Source organism: Electrophorus electricus, chromosome 5 (assembly GCF_013358815.1).
Source record: "Electrophorus electricus isolate fEleEle1 chromosome 5, fEleEle1.pri, whole genome shotgun sequence".
NCBI classification, from domain to species: domain Eukaryota; kingdom Metazoa; phylum Chordata; class Actinopteri; order Gymnotiformes; family Gymnotidae; genus Electrophorus; species Electrophorus electricus.
Genome location: NC_049539.1, coordinates 9,792,880 through 9,814,656, shown reverse-complemented (window position 1 = coordinate 9,814,656; position 21,777 = coordinate 9,792,880). Strand labels below are relative to the sequence as shown.

General features: G+C 38.7%; 3 protein-coding genes and 1 long non-coding RNA gene across 5 annotated transcripts; 2 read left to right on the top strand and 2 right to left on the bottom strand.

Annotated features, from left to right (window-relative positions):
• Nucleotides 1-1,340: 1,340 nt before the first annotated feature.
• LOC113573845 (transcription factor 24) lies at nucleotides 1,341-2,304 on the top strand. Its single transcript, XM_027004389.2, has 2 exons — nucleotides 1,341-1,772; nucleotides 2,027-2,304. The coding sequence occupies exons 1-2, from the start codon at nucleotides 1,359-1,361 to the stop codon at nucleotides 2,129-2,131; spliced, it is 519 nt and encodes a 172-aa protein (XP_026860190.1). The 5' UTR covers nucleotides 1,341-1,358; the 3' UTR covers nucleotides 2,132-2,304.
• A 1,402-nt stretch (nucleotides 2,305-3,706) lies between these two features.
• Nucleotides 3,707-6,509, top strand: LOC113573868. Its single transcript, XR_003410250.2, has 5 exons — nucleotides 3,707-3,813; nucleotides 5,371-5,418; nucleotides 5,648-5,708; nucleotides 6,004-6,060; nucleotides 6,287-6,509. It is a non-coding gene; the product is annotated as an uncharacterized LOC113573868 (long non-coding RNA).
• Nucleotides 6,510-6,552: 43 nt separating this feature from the next.
• mcmdc2 (minichromosome maintenance domain containing 2) lies at nucleotides 6,553-12,746 on the bottom strand. Its single transcript, XM_027004419.2, has 14 exons — nucleotides 12,564-12,746; nucleotides 12,168-12,298; nucleotides 11,984-12,043; nucleotides 11,685-11,880; nucleotides 11,483-11,605; nucleotides 10,913-11,014; nucleotides 10,327-10,455; nucleotides 10,007-10,244; nucleotides 9,518-9,723; nucleotides 9,196-9,362; nucleotides 8,300-8,479; nucleotides 7,977-8,119; nucleotides 7,253-7,362; nucleotides 6,553-6,737 (listed from the first exon to the last, which is right to left on the bottom strand). The coding sequence occupies exons 1-14, from the start codon at nucleotides 12,658-12,660 to the stop codon at nucleotides 6,571-6,573; spliced, it is 2,049 nt and encodes a 682-aa protein (XP_026860220.2). The 5' UTR covers nucleotides 12,661-12,746; the 3' UTR covers nucleotides 6,553-6,570.
• A 40-nt stretch (nucleotides 12,747-12,786) lies between these two features.
• On the bottom strand, nucleotides 12,787-21,057 carry sgk3 (serum/glucocorticoid regulated kinase family member 3). 2 transcript variants are annotated; one of them, XM_027004418.2, is made up of 16 exons: nucleotides 20,660-21,057; nucleotides 20,444-20,527; nucleotides 20,023-20,062; nucleotides 19,172-19,247; nucleotides 18,752-18,827; nucleotides 18,474-18,523; nucleotides 18,278-18,335; nucleotides 17,895-17,978; nucleotides 17,529-17,660; nucleotides 16,822-16,934; nucleotides 15,944-15,980; nucleotides 15,541-15,627; nucleotides 15,166-15,261; nucleotides 14,912-15,067; nucleotides 13,921-14,010; nucleotides 12,787-13,731 (listed from the first exon to the last, which is right to left on the bottom strand). In XM_027004418.2, the coding sequence occupies exons 1-16, from the start codon at nucleotides 20,735-20,737 to the stop codon at nucleotides 13,558-13,560; spliced, it is 1,431 nt and encodes a 476-aa protein (XP_026860219.1). In that variant the 5' UTR covers nucleotides 20,738-21,057; the 3' UTR covers nucleotides 12,787-13,557. The 2 variants fall into 2 exon arrangements, with proteins under 2 accessions (XP_026860219.1, XP_026860218.1); XM_027004417.2 differs by having other exon boundaries at nucleotides 20,023-20,095; nucleotides 20,660-21,056.
• Nucleotides 21,058-21,777: the final 720 nt, after the last annotated feature.

The window sequence follows — 21,777 nt, the reverse complement described above, 5'->3', positions numbered from 1 at the left end:
TACTTAACCTCTTTTGCTCTGCTTCATAATTAGTGGCCTGGAGCAAAACTGTTACTTCATCCTTACAAAAACAATGTTTATTAAGAACAGTCTGTGATATACATGTTATGAATAATTCCATTCATTAATTCTTTGACATCTCTCTGTGTGTACTCTGGAAATCGGAGTGATTAATTTAGGAGTCTCACAAGAATTTCCTTATACTTGCCTGTTGATTGCAGTGTTTGGAGTTTATTTATTAGCCGTGTCTCGGGAAATAAAGCTGTGCATGCTGTCTGCGGGGCAAAATATCATGCCGATATTCTCTCCCTTCGAGCTGCTCAGGTCGTGGTGCCATCACAGGCAACTGCTACACTGTGTAGTCTATCCCCATCCTGCCAAAAGAACATAAGTGATCTACTGGCAAACTTAATATTATAGGCTGTATCAGGAAGGACGAGGCGTTATGTGTGACATACCATGACATAAATGACCCTGTCACTGAGGAATAGCAAAGCAAACTTGATACAATTAGGATGTTTCTTTCACAATTATAACGTCTTTCTGTTGCGAATACCTTAGAAGTTCGTGTTAGGAGTTCAACTTAGACGAAAAATGCTGCCTCTGGCGTTGGAAATTGGTTTCCCCTTTCCTACTGAAGAGTTACGAAAGGGAAAAGCTAGGGGAGTCTCTCTCCCTGCCAGTGAGTTTTAAGGGCTTTTGATTAATTGCACCGGAGTGAAAGACTTGTCAGCTCTTTGTTTTCCCAATAAATTAGAGGCTCCTGAGACTTTACGCATTCATTCAGGTGAGGGCTCCGCGCGTGCACAGGGACATAAACGCAATTTCTTCGATAACCGCGCTTGGTTTATATAGATTTTTGCAACGAGAACGGAACTATTATTCACTTTTTTGCGGACCATCGCAGCCCTTGTCGAAGAGAGCTTGAGTTCTCCTGCCTTTATGTGTACCGCACTTCTATGAATATTACGTTAAAGGTAGGCTTGTGCTTCTCTAATCATTTCAAAAGAACTCAAAATATAAAGCATAGCTCTTCCCTAAATTTTGGTTCTATGTTATATACAACGTATGAATTTGAGAAACCTGGTGATATCAAAATTATTCTGTGATGCTTGACGAAGATAATATTCATATTTCTTAATCATAAGTTGGACTATCTAGATATCTATTAATGACCATTAATTGCATAAAAGGTAGAAGGGTAAGTCTTATATTAAAACCGCGTCGTGCATCAAAAGCACATTCATATTTAGCACGATGTATTCTATTTCTCTTTTCCATTTTTAAATGATTTGACAAACCGGTAGACGTGTTATTATTTAGATACAGAAGTGATAATTGGAAGACGGTCGATCCGCATGGATGGAAATGGACCTATGACAATTATGGATGAGAGCCCCACATCCAGTCCGAACTCCAGCCCGAGCCCTGACATGTCTTCCGACAGGAGACGCGCAGAGGCCCTGTCGCGATCCAGGGTGGTCTCGGGCAGTGGTCTCGGTAGCAGAGGGCGTCCGGCTGCAGCAAACGCCGCGCGGGAAAGGAGTCGTGTGCAGACTCTGAGACACGCGTTCCTGGAACTACAGCGAACACTACCATCCGTGCCACCAGACACTAAGCTCTCAAAACTCGACGTCTTGATATTAGCCACCACGTATATAGCTCATTTGACTAGAACCTTACAAGAAGAGGGGATGGAGGAGGGCGACAGCACAAAACAAACCGAAGCATTAAATTCACTTAAAGGCGACGGTTACCTACATCCTGTGAAAGTGAGTATAATTGCATTCGTACAACACTACTTTATACATTCTTTTTTGTGTGTGTATTGGTGAAAACATATGTTTTATAAAGAATTAAATCTATAAAATTGCTTAAAGAAATTTCTACACTTTAGACCACTGTAATTTTGAGAAATTATGACAACTACGGAAATGTGGCTTGTTAAGAAAAAAGCATTCATTTACACTCTTGATTCGATTTTTAAAAAGATATCTTTATTTTTTCTTTGTTTTTTGCTTTTTAGAAATGGCCCATGCGCTCAAGGTTGTACATCGGTGCCACTGGCCAGTTCCTGGGTAGCTCTGGTCAGAATGAGAATCAAGGAGCATCTTCATCATCTCAGACATGAAACATTTGCACAGAAGACTTTCTTGAGGCAATGATTAAAATGAAGGCTTATAACGCATCATTACAGGTCGTTTGCAGAGCCATACATAAGGGACCACTTGTGAACGCTCCTGATGTGGTTAAAATTTGCTAAGTGTTTTACTCTGTGAACGAATGAAAAATGTCTTTTTATTTCTTGTTCATTATTTCACCGACTTCATATTTAAATTAATACAAATCGGTATACGTGAATGGCAATTTGAATGAATCGCATATGGTCATGCACATTAATAGCCTACCCTAATTATTTCCCATTTGTAAGCAAGTGGGTTGTGTGGGTTTTTTTGTTTTGTTTTTTGTTTTGTTTTTTTCCCTTATACTAAAATAAGTGTGGGCCTCTGCTCAAATGTCTATGTCTTGCAATTCCGTATCTTGTTGGAGGTATTGCCGTGTAGCTGCTTATTCTGTGTCGGGGTAACGAGCTGCCATGCTTGACTTGTTGGCTATGCACTTTTGGTTTAAATACTTGCACTAAATGCATGTGTGAATAACATAACATTTGTCATGTGAAGTGGTCTGTCAGAACAACAACAGTAAGTCTAATAGAAGCCCCGCTTTTTCTGCTCTTTCCTCCTTTCCTAAATAAATGGTTACTAGTGTATTTGTGGACTATAGTGAGAAATAAAAAGACACAATTTTAAAACAACTTGTCATGTTCTAGATTTTGAGTATTAGTTTCCATGTTGTCTGAAAATGTTTTTATTTTGTTGGTAATAAAGGGATGAGGGGGAAAAAATGGAACTGAATTAGTATTTCAGATTTTAACCCGTTGAAATTAATTTAAAACCCATTACGTTCACCACAGCTCTAGGCTCACCAAAGCAGAAAATTTGATTAAAGTTGTTTTAATTATTCGACTTCAAATTCTGTACAAGTAGCAACATGTTACTATAATATATAACATACTTGAATCTCCAGGTACTGTAGAAATTATATCTTAAGTCATATTTGATTTAAAACCCACAGTCCGCTGGCTAATTTATTTTTTATGTATTTATAGCCTCATATTAGTTAATGTTTTGACTAGGAGCACGAAAAAATTAAAATAAACAAATAAATAAAACTACTAATTATTCTTGTCAAAATCAATAAATGAGAGCATGGTATGTGGAATTGGCTCGTTTTCGTTTATAAATATTGTATTGGAAGATGTGTTGGAATGTAGCCCAGTAAAACATCAGTTAAGTTGTATGTTGTATACAACATTGTATGTATGTTTATATATATATATATATATATATATATATATATATATATATATATATATATATATATATATATATATATATATAGACACACACACACACACACGGTCCATATAGTTGTATGGAGCGCTTTAAAGGTGACAAATATGTGAATAAGTTTAAACTTTAAGCGTATGTATGTGAGGTTCTACGTGATTTCTAAATGTTCACATATTTGTTACTTCTGCGGCGCTCCGCACGGCGCTCTATGGGGTGCTTCTCGGAACAAGAACAGTGCGCATGTGTAGTCTACATAACTGGGAAGGACCTTTCCGCTGAAATAGTGAAACGCGCCTGCGTTACATCCATTTCCCTTAAGCATGGACAAAGCGAAGGTGGAAGTTTTCGGGGACGTGGAGGCATACAGCTAGCTAGCTAGCTGGCTATGTTGAATGCTCAGGTAAAAGATGTTTCAGGATGATTCACACACATGGATTTAAATCGTATGCTCTGAGACTGCAGCTAAAAGACGTCGGCAAAACGATATCTAACGTACGACATCTAACGTTTCTTAGCGAGCTAACATGTCCAGAACAAAAGACACGGGGTTAGCTAACTTAACTACCTAGAAAATAATTAGGTTCGTTCTTGTATCAAATAATTATTTTAAATAAATACGTTCCTTCCGCCTATTAAATATTAACATCAGAGTCACGTCTCAGTTATAATTTCTTTGTACACATGTTTTTGATCTGACCACGTGGTGGACACGTTTCCCTTTCCTTCGTAAACAGTTCAAATGCATATCTAGCTAATTGTAAGATAGTGGGACCTTATCGAAAATGTTTTAGCTGGGAAGTTTAAATTAAGTTCAAGCATTTCATGTACCACGAGTACCCACATGTAGGCAGGCTACTATGATTCGTGCCCTAGCTAACAGCTAGCTAGTTACTACCATTCTGTGCTGGCGTTGCGGGCTGTAGCTAGCTAGCTAAATGGGCAAACGCGGCTAGCGGAACTAACTGAATTCCAAATGGTAGAATTGTTATCTTTTAGTTATCGGTGGAGCTGTATAACATGCAGTATAAGTGTTTCAAATTTAGGGCAGAAAGTGTTTAACGTTTAAAGTCCTGTGATCTGCAGCCTCTCGTGTAAACTAGCTAACTAGCGTAGTCGAACGAACTAAAGCTCACGTAAACGTTACCATGCAAAGACAACGTCGCTTAACTGCTGACTTTCTCTCCACCGTCTTCCAAAAACACAAAAAACGGAGTTGGTTCGCTATAGGTTTATTTCTAGTTTATGGCTTTGCTTGACTTTGTAAAGGAAATCTCTCGACGTGACTGCCGGACCCATTTTGTAAGGAAAGATTGTGTGAAATGAATTTAAGCACTTTGGGAGGTGACCCGTTATTTGTTTATCAAGTATTGTAATCATGACCCAGCTTGTTCAACATGCAGCTTTAAATATCCCTGCTGTACTGTTATAAATCATGTTGGCAGTTGTGTCCCAGATAGGTTGATAAATTGCCCCTTTGCTATTTTAACTGCTGTTGGTAGGATTGTCCGCTGGCTCTGTCCAGGGCTGATGTCCCTTGTGAGGCCAGGTTGGTTTGGGAATGGCCTTCACATGACCTACTCTGGGAAATTATGAATTTTTAGCCCTCCCTATGGGGCGGCAGTCTTGGTAAAGGTCCTGACCCTGAGCTGAACAAGCCTTTGTGGGCCTTTTTGCTGGTGTGAGGAGCCTTGCTTTCAGGCTGTGTTACATGTGCACTTTGACCTTTGGCTCATCAGTCAACTTTTGAAGATCACTTATTGATTGTACCCTCAGTGATGCTTATCTAAAGCAGTATAAAATCAATACTTTTAACAACAAAGAGCTAATTAGTCAGTGGTTATTTTGCACAGATTTTTTTCCCCTAGGGTTTCAGACCCAATTTCAATTCAATCCCAAGTTTTGAATTTTATTGAATTCCATGTAAAAATACTAAATAGCATTCTCTCCTCTGTTTCAGTGGGGCCAAATGAAGACCAACATGCTATTATGAAGGTCATAAGATGAGGTAATAAAACTAGAGTTTGTTAAATATAAGTTGTCATTCTAAAGTATTCTAGTACCAGTGATTTGTTACAGCTTTGATGATTTTCACATTTTTGCCGTTTACCCATCTGACCAAGCTGGGTTGTTGACGACATGCCTATCTGAGCATTCAAGCAGCACAAATGCGCTCTCTCTAAAGCATCTCATCACTGATGGAAGACAAGTACTCATGCACTTCTCTTTCTGCCCAGAAATAAAGGTGGCTTTTGTGGGAGGTTGAGATGACCTTGGTCACCGCCAGCTAAGGACAAGGTAAATTAACTTTTTGTTAAAATTGTGGCTACAAGATGCTGGAAATATGATGAATGTCATATTTTTGCCGTTTACCCATCAGACCAGATTGGGTTGTTGAAACTGTGACTATCTGAACAGGCATCTTGGGTCATGCATGTCAAACTGATCAGGTTAGGAGTGCTGTTTGTGTAGGATGAGACTTCAGATTGTTTACTGTCACAAAACTAGACTCGTACTCTTGAAAGAATCAGATTTCCCCCCCCCCCCCCCCCATTTCAACAAATGAGACCTTTTTTTCTTTCCTCCTCCAAAGTACTGGATTAAGGGTAATGGACTGCCATGGAGTGTCTTACATTTGGAATGCATCGAGGTGAGAAGAAACATTTTAGTTACTCTTATGCTGATGCCTTGGTTACAATGCAGATATGTTCTGTGATGATTTTCACATTTTTGCCGTTTACCCATCTGACCATATTGGGTTGTTGATCCTGTGACTATCTGAGTTTTCAGTTTTGCATCCACTATATATTGGGTGGTTTATGGTCTAGTAAACAAAAGCTTTAACCCCCCCCCACCTCTTTTCCCCTTTGTGCTAGAAATGAAGACTGCCATGACTGATTACAATGACCTCAGTGGTGCGAGTCATCCATTGCCAGCTTGCTGTCTGATCATGCATGAAAATACAGGTTGAATTGACATAATGGCAGAACGTTGTGAATCAAGCAAAAATTGCAATGACATAAGGTGTTTATTATCCCAAATTTGTGGAAAACTTGACTGCTGTCTCTTGATGTATTAAACTCTCAATTTAAAATGCCCTTCACCTTCAAGTGAAAAACCTGCATGTGGGCTAGCTGGTTACTTTGAGAAATTGGGGCCCCTACTCTTCTGTGATGTAGGTTGCAGGCCCTGGTGCATATGTGTACACAAAGTGCAAAATCTGCTGGTGGAAGCCTTCCAAGGTCAGGTCTCGCCTCTGCAGGGAGTCCAGGTCACGCAGATCACATGGAAACGTGGCATCGGGTGGAATAACAAGCGCTGAGGCCCCTGCAAGGCAGACTCGATAATGTACTATAATGAGGTTGATCTTAAGCCTTAAAATGATGGTTAACTAATGTATAATGCCACATGGATTGCAGTGTTCAAATCCCCCTGTAAAATAAATGTCCTGAAGAGATTTTGCCTCTGTTCTTTCATAGTCACAGCCTGTGTGTCAGCATAAAATTGGAGGGTTCACATCACTCATAAGGGTCCTCCATTCAACGTATTAGAGACCGAGTCAGGGCGTTTTGTATTCAAGGTAAATGATTAAACACACATTGAACATGCTTATTAGCAAAGTTCCCTGGGTGCAAAATATGATTTAAACAGGTTAGAGACAGGTTTAGACTTAAACACAAAATTTGCACTTATGTCAGACTTTCTACAACCTATTCAGAAAGTTTTCTTAAAGAAACATGCATACAAGCGAAAGTGAAGGCTGTTGCTGTAAAATGTTATGCAGAATTAGGTTTGTAAAGTGCCTATATAAACATGTAAAATTTACAAAGTAAAGAGTTTACCATGTTTCAGGGTGATTGAGTTCTCACAAAGCAGCACTGCAATAACTGCATCATATTCTAGAACACGTGTCCTTAAGTTGAGCTTGGCATGAGCTTGTGCAAGAGCTATCCTAAAGTAAAGAAGACATTCAGTATTTAGGGACACTTTGTAATACTGGTACTGCAATGCAAGGGCTTTTTATGGTTATGAGATCTAGGATAAACCTGTAGTATTAGAGTAGTGAATGAATAGTGTAAAATATTGAGCACAATTTCCTATACAAGCAGTTTGTATAGGACTTGCAAAGATCAAATGTCTGTTTTTTACTAGCTTTTTGTCAGCCTAAACAATTATTTTACATTAAACTGGGTCACTGACGCGTGGTTACAGTTTTTAGAAAGTTTTTAAACACATTTTAGGGTGGAACAATTGGGCTGACGTTCTCCCAACTGGAAAATGAAGGTAAATAAATAATGGGAAATGTTATATGACTACCATCTAGTGGTAAGACATAACTTTGCACAGACTAGCCTGAAACTTGTTTATATTGTTCAATTTAGTGTTTTCCCTCTATGAACCTAATCAGAACTGTGATGGACAGAAAGAACATGCAGCGTGGGTGCACATTTTTACAACTGGTCGCACAACAGTACAAGATGCCTGGAAGCTGAATGTTTTTCCTGGTCCATCACTGAGTTTGCTACCTGCCACCTTAAGGCAAAGCTATGTTTGTCCTGTGCTTACAGTAGTTTGATAGATGTGACAGACACCAAAGACGCCTGGGCAGAATCTGATCGCACTCTCCTACTGGCCATGTAGTAGCCGTAGATCATCTTCTCAGCCTCAGGGCTCATGTCAACTTTGAGGCCCCGAGCATGAGCCAGGAGCTGAAGAAGAGAAAACCAATGTGATCAGTTAATGTACATAATATATTGTATTCAGACATAACAATATTGACAGGAACATTGCCTTTAACAAGTATATAGTTGCTATAGTTTATCAAATGTATAAAGTCTCTGTGAAATCCTTTGAATGTCAGTAATGGATAAGTGTTTTTAGGGATTAACCTCTTTGTAGTCCTGTGTGGTAAACTGCATGCTAGCAGGGTAAAGGGGCTCTCCTGGTGAGATGGCTTGCCTCAGTAAGTGTACTGTCATAGGAAGGCATGGGTGGTCAGCCCCTGCCTCCCGACACTGGATCACTAGTCCAAACGCGTTTGTGACCTGTGGGGGCACTGGACCCATCTCCTACATACATGCAGAACTAAGGTCATGGATGACTGAACTACTAATATTTATATAGTATGCAAATCAGGTGAAGTGAGAAAAAATTATAGATATGAAAGTACTAAATGGTTATTAATAGTAGTAGAGTAACTTCTACCATATAATAGTGCAACTAGGAAATTCTCTAAAATGGAATCTATTGTCTCAGCTTCCTGATACTAAGTGTGGCTAGAGGTGGGGTTGCTTACTGTTGCAGAACTCTTTCAGTATTATGACACTAAAAAAAGTAACAAAAGGTAACAAAGAGCTCTCAATAGAACTCTGGTTCTCCAGTCTTAAGTTTAGTTATCTTAGCTCATGGAAAGGTGTCTCCAGTTTCACAGTAGTGATTGGTTCCAACCACCACCATCATTTAATGGTGGTGGTATTCAAAATGAAAGATTGTACTGGAATCGTAAGGTTAAAAATACTAATGGAACACTAAGAGGTGTGTTTTTATCTCAAACAAAAGCTGAGCTATTTACACAAAACCTCTGACCCAGGTAAAATTAGCTACATTCTGAAGAAATGGATAACAACAACGTTGTTATAAATTGTAAGGTATGCAATTTCCAATACAGTATATTTCTTACTGAAAACAAATGTATTTGTATTGTATTTAAAAGAAATCCTATTGCTGGATTAAATTTATTTATTGTGTTTGCTATTCATATAACAGGATGTGGGTGCACACCCACCACTGAACCAAGCACTATAGTTTCAGGTCTGATGAGCTTCCTGGATGGGGTTGCTGCGTCGGTCAGGGCCCAAAAGTTACACTGGACAGGGAAGGAGAGTAGCTGGTCAGCGTCCTCCCCATACTTCTTTCCTGGGATGAATACAGACACTGCTCTGTTTTCCAGAACTAAGGAAACACAAGAGTCGTGATATTCATGAGAAAAGGTAAAGAGGAACAACATTTCTCTTGAACTGTTGCATGCTCTACTGCCTATTCATTACTGTGTCTGTAATTCACCAGTTTTTTTGCCTCATAAATACATTATAATTTTCCCATGGTACCTGACTGGAGTGCATCTATCCTGTCTCTCTTGTAGCATGTTAAGTCTCCCAGCAGGCACACGCCCCCAGTGGCCAAAAGGGCAGATCCAGCACGGATGTTGGCTGTTCCTGTTCCATGGTCATCTCTGGACAGGGAAGCAAACAGCTCTCCAGTAACTGGGTGACGAACACCTCGTGCAGCCAGGCCCAGACAGTATGTCATTAACCTGACAATTAATGCACATAGTGTCTATGTAATGCCTATGTAAGCTGTGTAATGCCTGTTTTCTCATGTTATCTAAGTAAGTAGTCAGTGTAAAGTTTACGTGTAATTTACTGTAAATAAAGCAGTCTGTCACCTTCTCACAAGATAATTAGCTTCTATTTACTGAACTATATGATTAGCTAAAAGGTTGGATGCCTGTTTTTGCCTTTGCTCTATTAACTCTAATAAAAATCAAAGTTGGCATTTCTACCACCGGAGGGCCTGCATGTATAGGGTAAGGACACCTGTCTATGATAAGAGTGTCACTGGTGATTGCAAGCACATCTAGATGGTTGTGTGCTTCTTCATTCTCTCCCTCGGTCTGCACCAGGCTAAGGAGAAGTAAAAGCTTCAGGGTGCTGTAGAGGCCAGGCGGGACTACTGGAGATGCAAAAGTGTTAGCCACAATGGCAGAGAACCTCCATGGAGAACTGGCTGAAGTAGCGTGTAGGGCCTTGAAGTTGTCACTCACCAGGCAGGGATCTGAGAACGACAATCTAAAATCATCTACACTGACACTGACATACAGGTGTGCTATTGTACCAAAATGAAAAGCAAGCCTCACAATTAGGCATGACCGTTTGAATGCTGCAGGCCTCTATGCTCCAACTAACACTGGGCCACTGGTGTACATGCGCTGGTATCCCCACCAACTGATAAATCTGACCAATTTTCATGCAGTTACATAGTTCATCTAGGAAAATAAAACAACAATAGTCAGGGGCTCTTCTTTACTTATAATTTAAAAATAACATGCCTGTTACCAAGAGAAACACTGTAGACACTCTTTAAGACAAAGGTCCTTCTGTCTGTGCTAGCAAGTGATGGGTGTACCATGTGTTTATTATCATTATTTTTTAGTAACTAGATCTTGGTACATTGAATTCCTAACTAAGACAAGGTACACACAATATGCTAATACAGACCAGAGGACCTACAGTATATTCAGAGCAGTTTTATTGGAGGGGGCAGGAATACCTAACATTTCATGAGGGGCACAGACTGTTTGTCTGCCATGACACTCATTTTATTTGAGCGCTTATCCTTAACATTTTTGAGTTTAGCTGAAAGCATTCTAACCAGGTGTCCATGCTTTGAATGTATCTGAGTTTAGAATGTCTGCTAAAGATTCATATTATACCTTAACCCACCTCTCAAAAACAAGTTGACGGATTGATATCTCAGGGAAGAAGGGTCATGGCCTCTTAAGACATCCAGTGCCTTCACATCCACAAGCTCAACTAGTTGTTTATCTGAGCAAAATTAATGAGTCAATTAAATAATTTTAAAAAGCTAATCTACAATGACCATCACAGTCTCATTTTTGAAAATGAATTAAACCCAACTTCAATTGTTGGGTGTAAATATCTATAGTGTGGAAAATCTGCTTAATATGTTATGTGTTCATTTAGCTGCATCTCCTCTGGACTGTTTGTGAACTTCTAACATACACGTTAAATGTCTTTGTATCATTTACGTTTATTGGACAGTGGTATTGGTAATGTATTTGTTTATGGTGATGTTGAGCTCTACTGGTTAATTTATCATGAATGGCGAATAAAGTAAAAAGAGAGTAAAGCAAAACTGCACATGTGATGAAAGGTACTAGTGTACATCCTGTTATTTCATTCATGTGCCTCCCTCAAGGTCAGAAGAATTTGTGCACTCGGTTTTGAATGAAAGAGACTGTTGGCAGCACTATTCAGTCATTCAGTTCTCACCGCCTAAAACACGAGACTTTACATCCTCTTTGAGTGGTGAGGTGCAGAGAAAGCAGATGAAGTCGTTTCTGACAGTAGCAGATTCTGTAGCTCCTGGGGCATGCACTCGAATGTGGTGGAAACCTGTTGGCATAGTGACAACAGCTACAGCCAAAGACAATGGGAGCACTGAAAATGTAATCACTGAGGATACCCGATTTACCTCTAGAGCAAGGACATTTTTCTTCTGCACAGAGGAATCTGGCTCCTCGGGTGTATTTAGTGATAGGAGTCATTGCAATTACAAGGCCCTCTATTGCCACAGGCCTCATTGGACCGTACCCACGGGGGAAGTCAGACAAGTCCATAAAGTAGTTTGGAAAAGGTGGAATGTGTGTAAGTCTCAGAACAACATTAACCTCAGGGGGTGCAGGAAAAAACAATTCAATGTTTATATTACATTTCTTATCACAATGAAAAAAGTAAGGAATGTTTATCAAATTTCAGTATTCATATCCTTACCTGGTTTTCTGTTTCTATATGCTCAATTAGTGACAATGTCTTTATTGCCAGAAAACAAACCTGTAAAATTAAGAAAGAAAAAAAACAAACCAACCAACCTTTAAAGTTATCTCTGAGTCATAACGCTAGCTGGCTATTTAGAAAAGCCACAAGGTCATTGCAACCTCTTATCTATAAAAATTACAGATTGGAAGAGTGAAGTAGCTTTCATAGGATCGTGTAATATGCAGTCTCCCAGTAGAGCATCCAGTTCAACCACATCGGAGGGATTAACGTCCAAACTAAATCGATACACTGCTTCCACTTGTTGCGAATCTGGGGAAAAAAAAATATTTCAAACAGCTCGCTTACAATTCAGCTGGCTAATTAAACAAAACTTAAATGGAATGATTACAGTTACTGTTAACACTTAGCATGATGTTTGGGGTCGAGTTTTCTTTTGCCTGTTTTTAAGTGCCTATTCATGGAAAGGTGTAAAATGGCCAAGTTAGCTACCTAGTGTTAAGTTTGTCAGGTAGCAAGATAGCTAGGTAACGTTAGCTAGCTATCACGTACAGGAAAGGACCGTTTTTTGACCAACCTCTGAAATACTTGCATCCCTCAACGAGCTTATTCAGCCCTCCACTTCTATCCAAGTATGTTATTATAGACTCTTTCATAGACAGAAGATTCTCCATATTTTGTTCGTCAAAATAATTACTAGTTAGCTAGCGAAAGAAAAGCAGTCTCAGTGCTGACCAAATAACCATCTCTCGCGGACTATTTTGTCAGTGGAATCGAGAACAACACGCGCACACCATGAGTGTTTTAAGGCAACATTTTACTGTTAATGTGTATTCAGACCATCGCCCTATGGGCCAGACGGTTTCTATGGTTAGAGCTATTACACTGTAATACATGCCAACAAAGTAGCTCCAATTTAAAACCTTGTGACTGTATATGCGACATAAAAGACTTTAGTCTGTGCGGTCACATATTTACAAGGTTTACTAATTTGGAATTCCACAATTTCTTAATCTTTTAATTCATTTAATTCTTACTTCATTGGGGTTTGGAGGTTATTACAAATAAATGTATCTTTGGTTTAAAAAAAAAAAGTCATACAATACACATCTATAATTATTTTTACATAATTCATTTTTGAAAGGAGAACAAACCAGACAGACAACTGCACAGACTGCCCCAGGGGTAAGACTCTAGAGGTCATTAAGGGATGTATAAAAATGGAATGTACATGACAAAGGCATTCTGTTTTCAAAGGGCATCACACAAGCTTCCCTGACATCAAAACAACCACCACAGAAAATCATCTTGGGAAGAAAAACAGCAATACCTGAGCTAGATCTTGGGCAAGGTAAGTGATACAATACAAAATATAAATCTGCTGTTTGAAGATAAAAATAAAGATCTGAAACACCCTGCTTCACAATATGGGTATGCACTTCAGTCAGCAAACTGTACAACCCAATACGTTGGCATTCTCCACTGGGCAAATTCTTCCCTTTCATGAAGAATGGTTACAATAAGGGCATTTCCTGTGGCACTGATGGTTCCAGCATCATTCTTAATATTGTTTAATACAGGAAAGAGTCGTCTGAAGGTGGTGCATACGAGAACCCCAGAAAAGCATCGTCAGCCTCCATGACACTGGCATTGACGACGGAGTGCTCTGTGGAGATGCACACAGAGTTGGAAACAGTCTCATCTGTGAATTCGGGATCAAAGTTTGAAATGTCATACTGCGAATCCTGCAGAACAAGAACAGAAGGAAATCTGCATCATTATAATCAATATTACTTCACAATTTTATAGAAGTTTGTAGAGTGATTTTTACTTCACAGATATAACATTGTTTCTCGGATGCTTTTATATACTTGAATTCAGATTTAGAACAGGTTGTTTAAACCTTGACAGACAGATGCGATAAAGACATTTACCACACTGGGGTTAAATGGAGGTGTGATCTTTTTCGCCATAAGATCATCCCAGTTAATAGAAGAGAAAAAACTATGCCTTTTGACTTCATTCTGAAACAAATAAAAAATGTAAATGTAATATGCACATCAAACAGACCAATAACTAATATTCTACACAAAACCGAAATACTAAGAACCTACACACAACCATTCTTGTTGATAGACCTCCTAAAGTTATCCACGCTGCAGTGTAGATCAGTTCCCTACTGTGCTGTTTTTTTTTAGCACGGAAAGTCTTTTTCCCCACTTGCTATATTGGAAGTAATTTGACTATCACATTAATACTTTTAATTTAAATTTAATTTAAAAAAAAATCATTTATGATAGCAACATTATAGATGGCTGAGAAACTGAATGATTAATTAATAATTTTACAACACTGTAAAAAACAGGGCCATGCAGTATAGATTTAAATAGATATTGATTATTTTGACCTGATGTGATACTCCATATATTACAATTTGAATTTTTTTGGAAAGAATAATGAATCTATTGATTAATATCAAATGTATTGCCCAGCCCTAGTAACAAACCGACAGACATGTACACTTGAACGTACATACTTTAAAACAAACACTTGCAACTTCATCCACCAGGGGGTGGTACATACAAAAGCACACACAATAGTTGTATTCTGGTGCAACACCTCCATCAGAGCCACTTGCTTTTCGGGATCCATTACCTAGTAACTGCACATCTTCCCCAATCCAGTCACATTATATTATACAAGTGTCCAAATGCAGAATATAGTAAAACTACCCTATCCTATTGGGCACTTCATGGTTCACTCAAAAACTATACCTGCCCTTTGTAATTTGATTTGTGGGTGCAACTTTCAATCAGCATGTTAAAAAATGAACTGGAGAACAGGCTTGTTGCTTATTGAGATTCTAAGATCATTGGCTGGTAGTTGAAATCTACACCCCATTTAAATGACACTACAACAACTCACAAAGTCCTCCTTGAATCCTAGCCTCTTGGTGTGGTCCTTCTCCAGAAGAGCTTGCAAGATGGACCAGGCTGACGTGGATGCACCAGGACGCAATGTTAGCTCCTTATGCAGTATGTTGTCATACATCTCATGAGTGTCCCTACTATAGAATGGAGGCTGTTGAAGACAGCAGAGAAATAGCAGGTTAAAGAATTTGTTAATTATATAAACATTAAGGTCTTTCTCACAAAAACAAGCAAATGGGCAGGTCTTACCAGTCCATAGAGCATCTCATACAGCACTGAGCCCAGACACCACCAATCAACCGTGTTGTCATATGGCTGTTTCCTTAGTACCTCTGGAGCCAGATACTGTGAAGGAAAAAATAATTTAGTCTAAAACTTTACCATTAAAATCAAACATGGGATAGGAGCACATCTGAAATTTTTCCACAAATAATCTTTCCTAACAGAAGAAAAGGTTTTTTAAAAAAGATGTGTAGTTGTTCCGTTATTAAACTTCAATTATCTAGGCATGGTTGCCTGATAAATATCACAATACAAATAGGGACATTTACACACACAAGACACAAGCAGTATGTTACAATACATATTGATAGGGAAATAAAAATGACAGTAACAAAATATTACCTCAGGTGTCCCACAAAACGTGGTTGTTGTGTCTGCTTGAGAGATGCCCTCTTTGCACAATCCAAAATCCGTCAAGACTATATGTCCCTTAACAGAAAAAGGAGGCTTTTTTGTTTAAGTATAATGTCAAATAGAGGCTAGTCCACAAGCCCATTTGATCATATTTTAACCATTTTTCTTCCATCAGAAAATGCTCACTAAAACAAGATCTGATAACAGACGTCCTTGCCAACAATAAAGTGATTCTGGTTTCAGTGAGATATTTTTGTAGTTTGCCTGGCAAAGATGCATTTCTGACAGATACAACCTCCCCATCACTATGAGCTCTAGCAGTCTTACAGTTGAGACCTTATGAGGCCTCTAACAGAAAAAGAGGCAGGACAAGAACAACAAAAATTCTTACTTGAGAGTCCAGCAGGATATTTTCTGGTTTCAAATCCCTTGATGAAAACAAAACACATTTTACTTTATATTTATCTGGATATCTTAGGAGAGTTTTGAATGCTGCAATTAATTAATGGCAACATGATGCTGCATTAGAGATTATGATATTACAGTACAGCTGAAAAAAATAGTCAACAGATAATAATTTGTCTTTTCCAATGGTCGTCCTGTCACACAGTTAAGTCTTGATAGTAGTTTATGTCATATTGCATTGAATTTTTGTTCACACCATGTAAATGTTGGAAATGTTGAATCTGCAATGATCCACAAGGCATATAAGAAGCAACCCTTCACTGCACTGTCACAGTGAATGGACAAAACTTCAGATTTCCAAAAGTATGTTGAAATCTAACCGGAAACTTGCAGGAAATATGTCTACCAGTCACCATTCATATCCTCATTCATGCTAAAAACAACCTCAGCTTTAACAATCCAGGCTGAGAGCTAAGCCATAGGAAATACAACTCTTGAAATCCCACTGGGGACACTCCCTTTTAAAATAACATGTGTTCCGGTGTCCATTTTCTTCACCGCTGGAATAACTACACTGGCTGGTGCTACCATCAAAATTAAAGCTGTAAATGAAAAATGTATTTTTAAAAAGGGTGTTACTTTGGAATTGACCACGCTCAAAACCACTACAAATGGGTACTTCTCATCAGTCAGAAAGGCTGTTCACATTCAATTTATAAAGCAGTTATAATAACAGTGATAGTAAAAATGAGCCAAAAGGTGAAGAGATCTTAAACAAAATAAGTGGTTTGCAGACACTCCCCAACAGTTGAGTATAGCTTTTAAAATAAGGATTTATATTTAGTGTGTAAGAGAGGAGCTAACCTGTAAACAATGTTAAGAGAGTGCAGGTAGCCAAGAGCACTCGCCATCTCAGCAATGTAGAACTTTGCTCTTGGCTCAGGAAAGGTTCGTTCTTTTTGAAGGTGGAAGAAAAGCTACAATGAACAGAAGTCAAACATTCATTTTAGATTCATACGCAAGAAATAAATGACCTGACTCACTCGTTTTCAAGTCCAATGATCCAATATATTTATACTCTGTCTTGGTCTTGGAGCACACTCCCACATTACTGTGTTCTGATTAGGTCAGTGTGGTCAGCACAATATGGCTTTTTTAACCCAAAGTAGAACAGACAAAAATGCTGTTTGGCCAAATTTATATGAGTTTATGATAGTGTATATCGGAGGGAAATTCTCTTTTGGAAATAACATTTTTGAGACAGTTTGTTTACATTGTTTATTTTAAATTTTATAACAATAACTCCAAACCAAGTCCACAGGGAAAGGTTCATAGACCATCATTAATAAGAAAAATTTAATTATACATGTCCCCATTACCTTAACACTTCCTCCTAATTTTATTTATTTTTGATGTGATGTTATCCTGGTGAGTTTATTTACTGGAATTACCGGAATTTGTTTCCATCAGAAATTCCTAAGAATTATCTTTTTGCCCCACTTCCTATGTTCTTGCATATCCTAGTACCAGACAACATTCCACATATGTGGCGATCACAAAAGAAAACATACTTCTCCGCCATTTACGAAATCCAGGACGAAATATAACTTGTCTGTTGTCTGGAAGGAATAGTGCAGTCCAACAAGGAAAGGGTGCTTCACATTCTTCAGCAGCACATTACGCTCAGCCATTATGTGCTTCTGCTGTTATTGATATATGACAGCAAACATAAAATGAAGAAAAGAGAGTCCATATACTAACTTTAAATAAAGAGTGATGATACTGTCGAACAAATATTATCTAAATGTAATACTTTAATTTACATTCTAGATAACAGGTAAGCTCTAAATAAAATACTGGAATGCAATTGCTCAGACACTACAATTTAGAATGTGTCCCTAATTCACAAACATAGTTTCCCAGATTTAGATAATTACCTCTCTCCTGTTTAGAATGACTTTTTTCTGCAAGACTTTGATTGCATAACACTTCCCATCTCGTTTCCTCTTTGCAAGGAGAACCTTTTCGTGAGAGAGAACACATGAATGCATAGTGGGTTACCAACAGTCCCAGGCTCAAGAGAGATGCTCTGTAACTTCCAAACTGTGAGACTCTCACTTCTCAGTAGGAAAGCCCATTATTTATTAGCTAGATACCGCAAAAAAAACAAACCGTCCACTGCTGGGAAAAAAAAAAGGTTTTCAGTACCTACAGAACTGACACTACCACACTTCACAACATGTAATGAAAACCTTTATAAACAATTCCAGGTCATATTATTCCCAAACGTATCACAGCAATGTGTCAGAAACAAACATACCTTTCCAAAGCTCCCCTTACCAATGACTTTAAGAAAGTCAAAGTCAGTGGGTTTTGCCCTTGAGGATGGAAAAAAGACAATGAATGGTATAAAATATTCCTACCTGCATAATACACAATATTATTTCACACAGAACTGAAGCAGAATATACAATATACTCAAAATATATAGATGGGCAGCAGAAATTTGCACTTACTGTAGGTTAGCAGATGGCCCCAGGTTAATGTTTCTGGAGTTGGAGCTATTCTGTATGGGTAACAATAATGATACTACATCTAATTCCATTATAAATCAGGCTTATACCAAAATGTATATAAGAAAACGGAGAAACGGTGACTAAAAAATGAAACACATCATCTCAAACACAGACTATTCCTTTACAAGCAAACAACCAGATACTATCAAGAAAAAAAATTTATGAGATAAATGTACAGTAAATGATTGTGTATGAAGTGCAAATGAAGTGTGACAAACCTTATCATCTTCATCCTCTGAGGCATCCGAGAAGTTTTTACATTTATCCATTTGCAGAAAGTCTCGGACATCGGGACTGTGGGTTTGAATGGAAGAGCAGTCACATGTCAGAAGTCCGACTGAGACAGTACAAAGACACTGCTGTTAAAGAGTAACATGAGCTAGCATCAATACGACTCAGTGTTGAATATAAAATACAACTTCAGCTAATGCTATAAAAATGGGTTATTACAGTCATTGCATGTAATAAATACTGGTAATTAAATTAGCTTTTTTTTCTGTTGACTTGTCCCAGCAGAGCATAGCCATTGGAAAGTTTTTAAGACAACACATTTGCATAAATCTGGTGGATTTGACAGCATAACTTCTCATGAATATTAATGATTGTAAAACACTGTATAATTCGTTGATGAAACTCACTGGTGGCTGAGCTGTGGATGCGACACTATTTTCTGAATGAACTCATGTAACCCCGTTCTTCTCTGTTTTATGAACTCTGGTGTGGATCATAAAAAACATAAACAGACACATATGCACACACACATGTGCACATACATGTGTACGCATGCACGCACATATATGCACACACACACACACACACACACACACACACACACACACACACACACACACACACTACTTGCTTTCTGGTACATGCCAAACTATATTTCATTGTCCTGTACTATTACTATGTTCAATCACAATAAAGTTGTATCTATCTATTGTTTGTGTAAGTACTTGCACAACAAAATGAAAGTGAAAATCATAACCAGGAGATGTTACACTAATGTAGCTGGCAATCAATCGAATTCCTCCTATACAGAGTACATGTTAATCTCTTGCAATCTTGTGTCTTTAATGGTTTTCATGTTGCCATTTCCAGTTAAAAACATTAAATGGCTGTTTTCTAGCAGACCAACAATACATGAGAGAAAGAACAGTAGCACAGGTATGCACTTAAGCAATATCAGCTAGTCATGCCTTTAGCACATGCTAAAATTGTTAACGCATGCATTCAATTACTTGAACAGAGGTTGATGAATGTCATATCTTGCCCATTTACTCATCCTGTAACTGATTACACATGATTTTAATATAACTGACTGTTTTTATTGAAAGACTGAAAAGCAAATTCTAGTATTTCATGGTGGTGTGCAGAAATTTGACAGGACATTGTGCCATTTTTCAGCTAGGCAGTGGAGGATCAGGGAGAATATACAATAGCAAATTTGTAATAATAATAATGATGATGATGATGATGATGATAATACCTGGGTCAAAGTTGTCACCAAATATTCTCTTAGCAGGGATCTTCAAATTCAAAGCAGGATACTGTTTTTTCAACTGAAGTTAAATACATGGATGATTTTACTCCTACTAAACGGTTAAATTACATTTACATTTCAAAAACCCAACATTTATTTTCATTAAGTCTATATTTAAGAAACATTTTACTGAAGCAAATCACATGCACAATAGAAATCTGATCTGACAGAAAAACTAAAAATAAGTGCTTTAACAAAAATTACAGACTCCAAAGAATCAAATCAGGTAACACACCAAAGATTGACTCCAAGAAAGTCTAACCACTTTTTCTAAACTTTAATATGAGTATATATGAAACATTAACATCATGTAGATAGGTCTAAAACAATCACCACATGCATTCTGGTGAGAAATGTCTCTACTTACTGTATTGTACAGTTTATCAAATTCTGTATATCTTCTGAAGACAAACCATTCATGTCTCCCAACACTGACCATTACTTTGTAAACCTAAGACAGCAGGGGCACAGTAGTTAATGCCATCCCAACATAACTTCAAAGGCAAAGAAGCAGTTCTAGTAAGCAAACAGTGCACGCTCTTTCTGAAGCAGCGCAGCAGTCGTCGAGGTGATGATTACTCACAGTGTAGCGTTTCTTCTTGTCCCTCTGCTCATTGTAGCAGGGAATGCTGACATTAGGGCAGCTGGACTGCTCATCCATCCTGAGGTCTCCTGCGGACTGGGTGGCAATTGGGTGCAGCAGTGCTTTCTCTGGTGCTACGCTTTGGCACACGGCTCAGGCAGACGGCTGAAAATCTCCATTCTAGTGCTGTGCAGAACGAGCAGAAAAGAAAACAAACATACAAACAAACAAACAAAAACATCAGAGAGCTAAGGAGGTATTCTGCCACCGTCCGCTGATCATGTCAGAGGCGGTGTGCGATGGATCAGAGGGCTTTTGCTGTTCCTCCAGAGGGCTGCCAAAAAGACGCTGCGATAACGGCAGCGAGACCCCATCAGGGTCACCAAATGTCCAGTGTGAACAGGGGGAAGCTACAGTCTGGGTGGCCAGCCAGAGAGGCTCCTCCTTTCCCTTCCTCTCTTCCGTTTTGCCCCTGCCCCCCTGCACCCCTCTCATACTGAGAGCAGGCAAGCAGTTCCTTGACACACCACCTCATCTCACTCTCTCCAACACACTCAAACGCTGAGTGTGCAAAATCCTCTGTCCCCTTGTCAGAAAGGAGGTATATTTAGATAACCTTCGGCAGGCCTTGCTGGCACAGAGGCCACTACGCATCATGCTACGGCACCCCTGCAATACCTCACAGCTCCACATGGCCAGTCAAACACTTCTGCACATTGACTGCAGGACAGTAGCATTGCAGGACAGTAGAATCTGTAGAATTGCCAAGGACAGCGTGGACAAGGGTACAATGAGACTAAATCAGAAGGAAAGGAAATGTTTCACATTTCCACAAAGATCTTTCACATTCCTTAGTATGTCGTGGATGAAAAAGAAACCCATTCTGTAGATTAATCTGAAGTAGAGCTGAACTGAATCCCCTGTCTACTGTGAAATCTTGACCATATGTTCGACTTAACAGATAAAAACATACCCAACGCCTCAGTGTAGCTGTAACCCTGGTGGTCCTGGTTACCTTCCACATCATGAAAAAAAGATCATAATGAAAACATGCTTTTCACATTCCAGAAACATTTCTAGAATTTAGGGTGGGGGAGGATAGATGGTCATCATTTCCC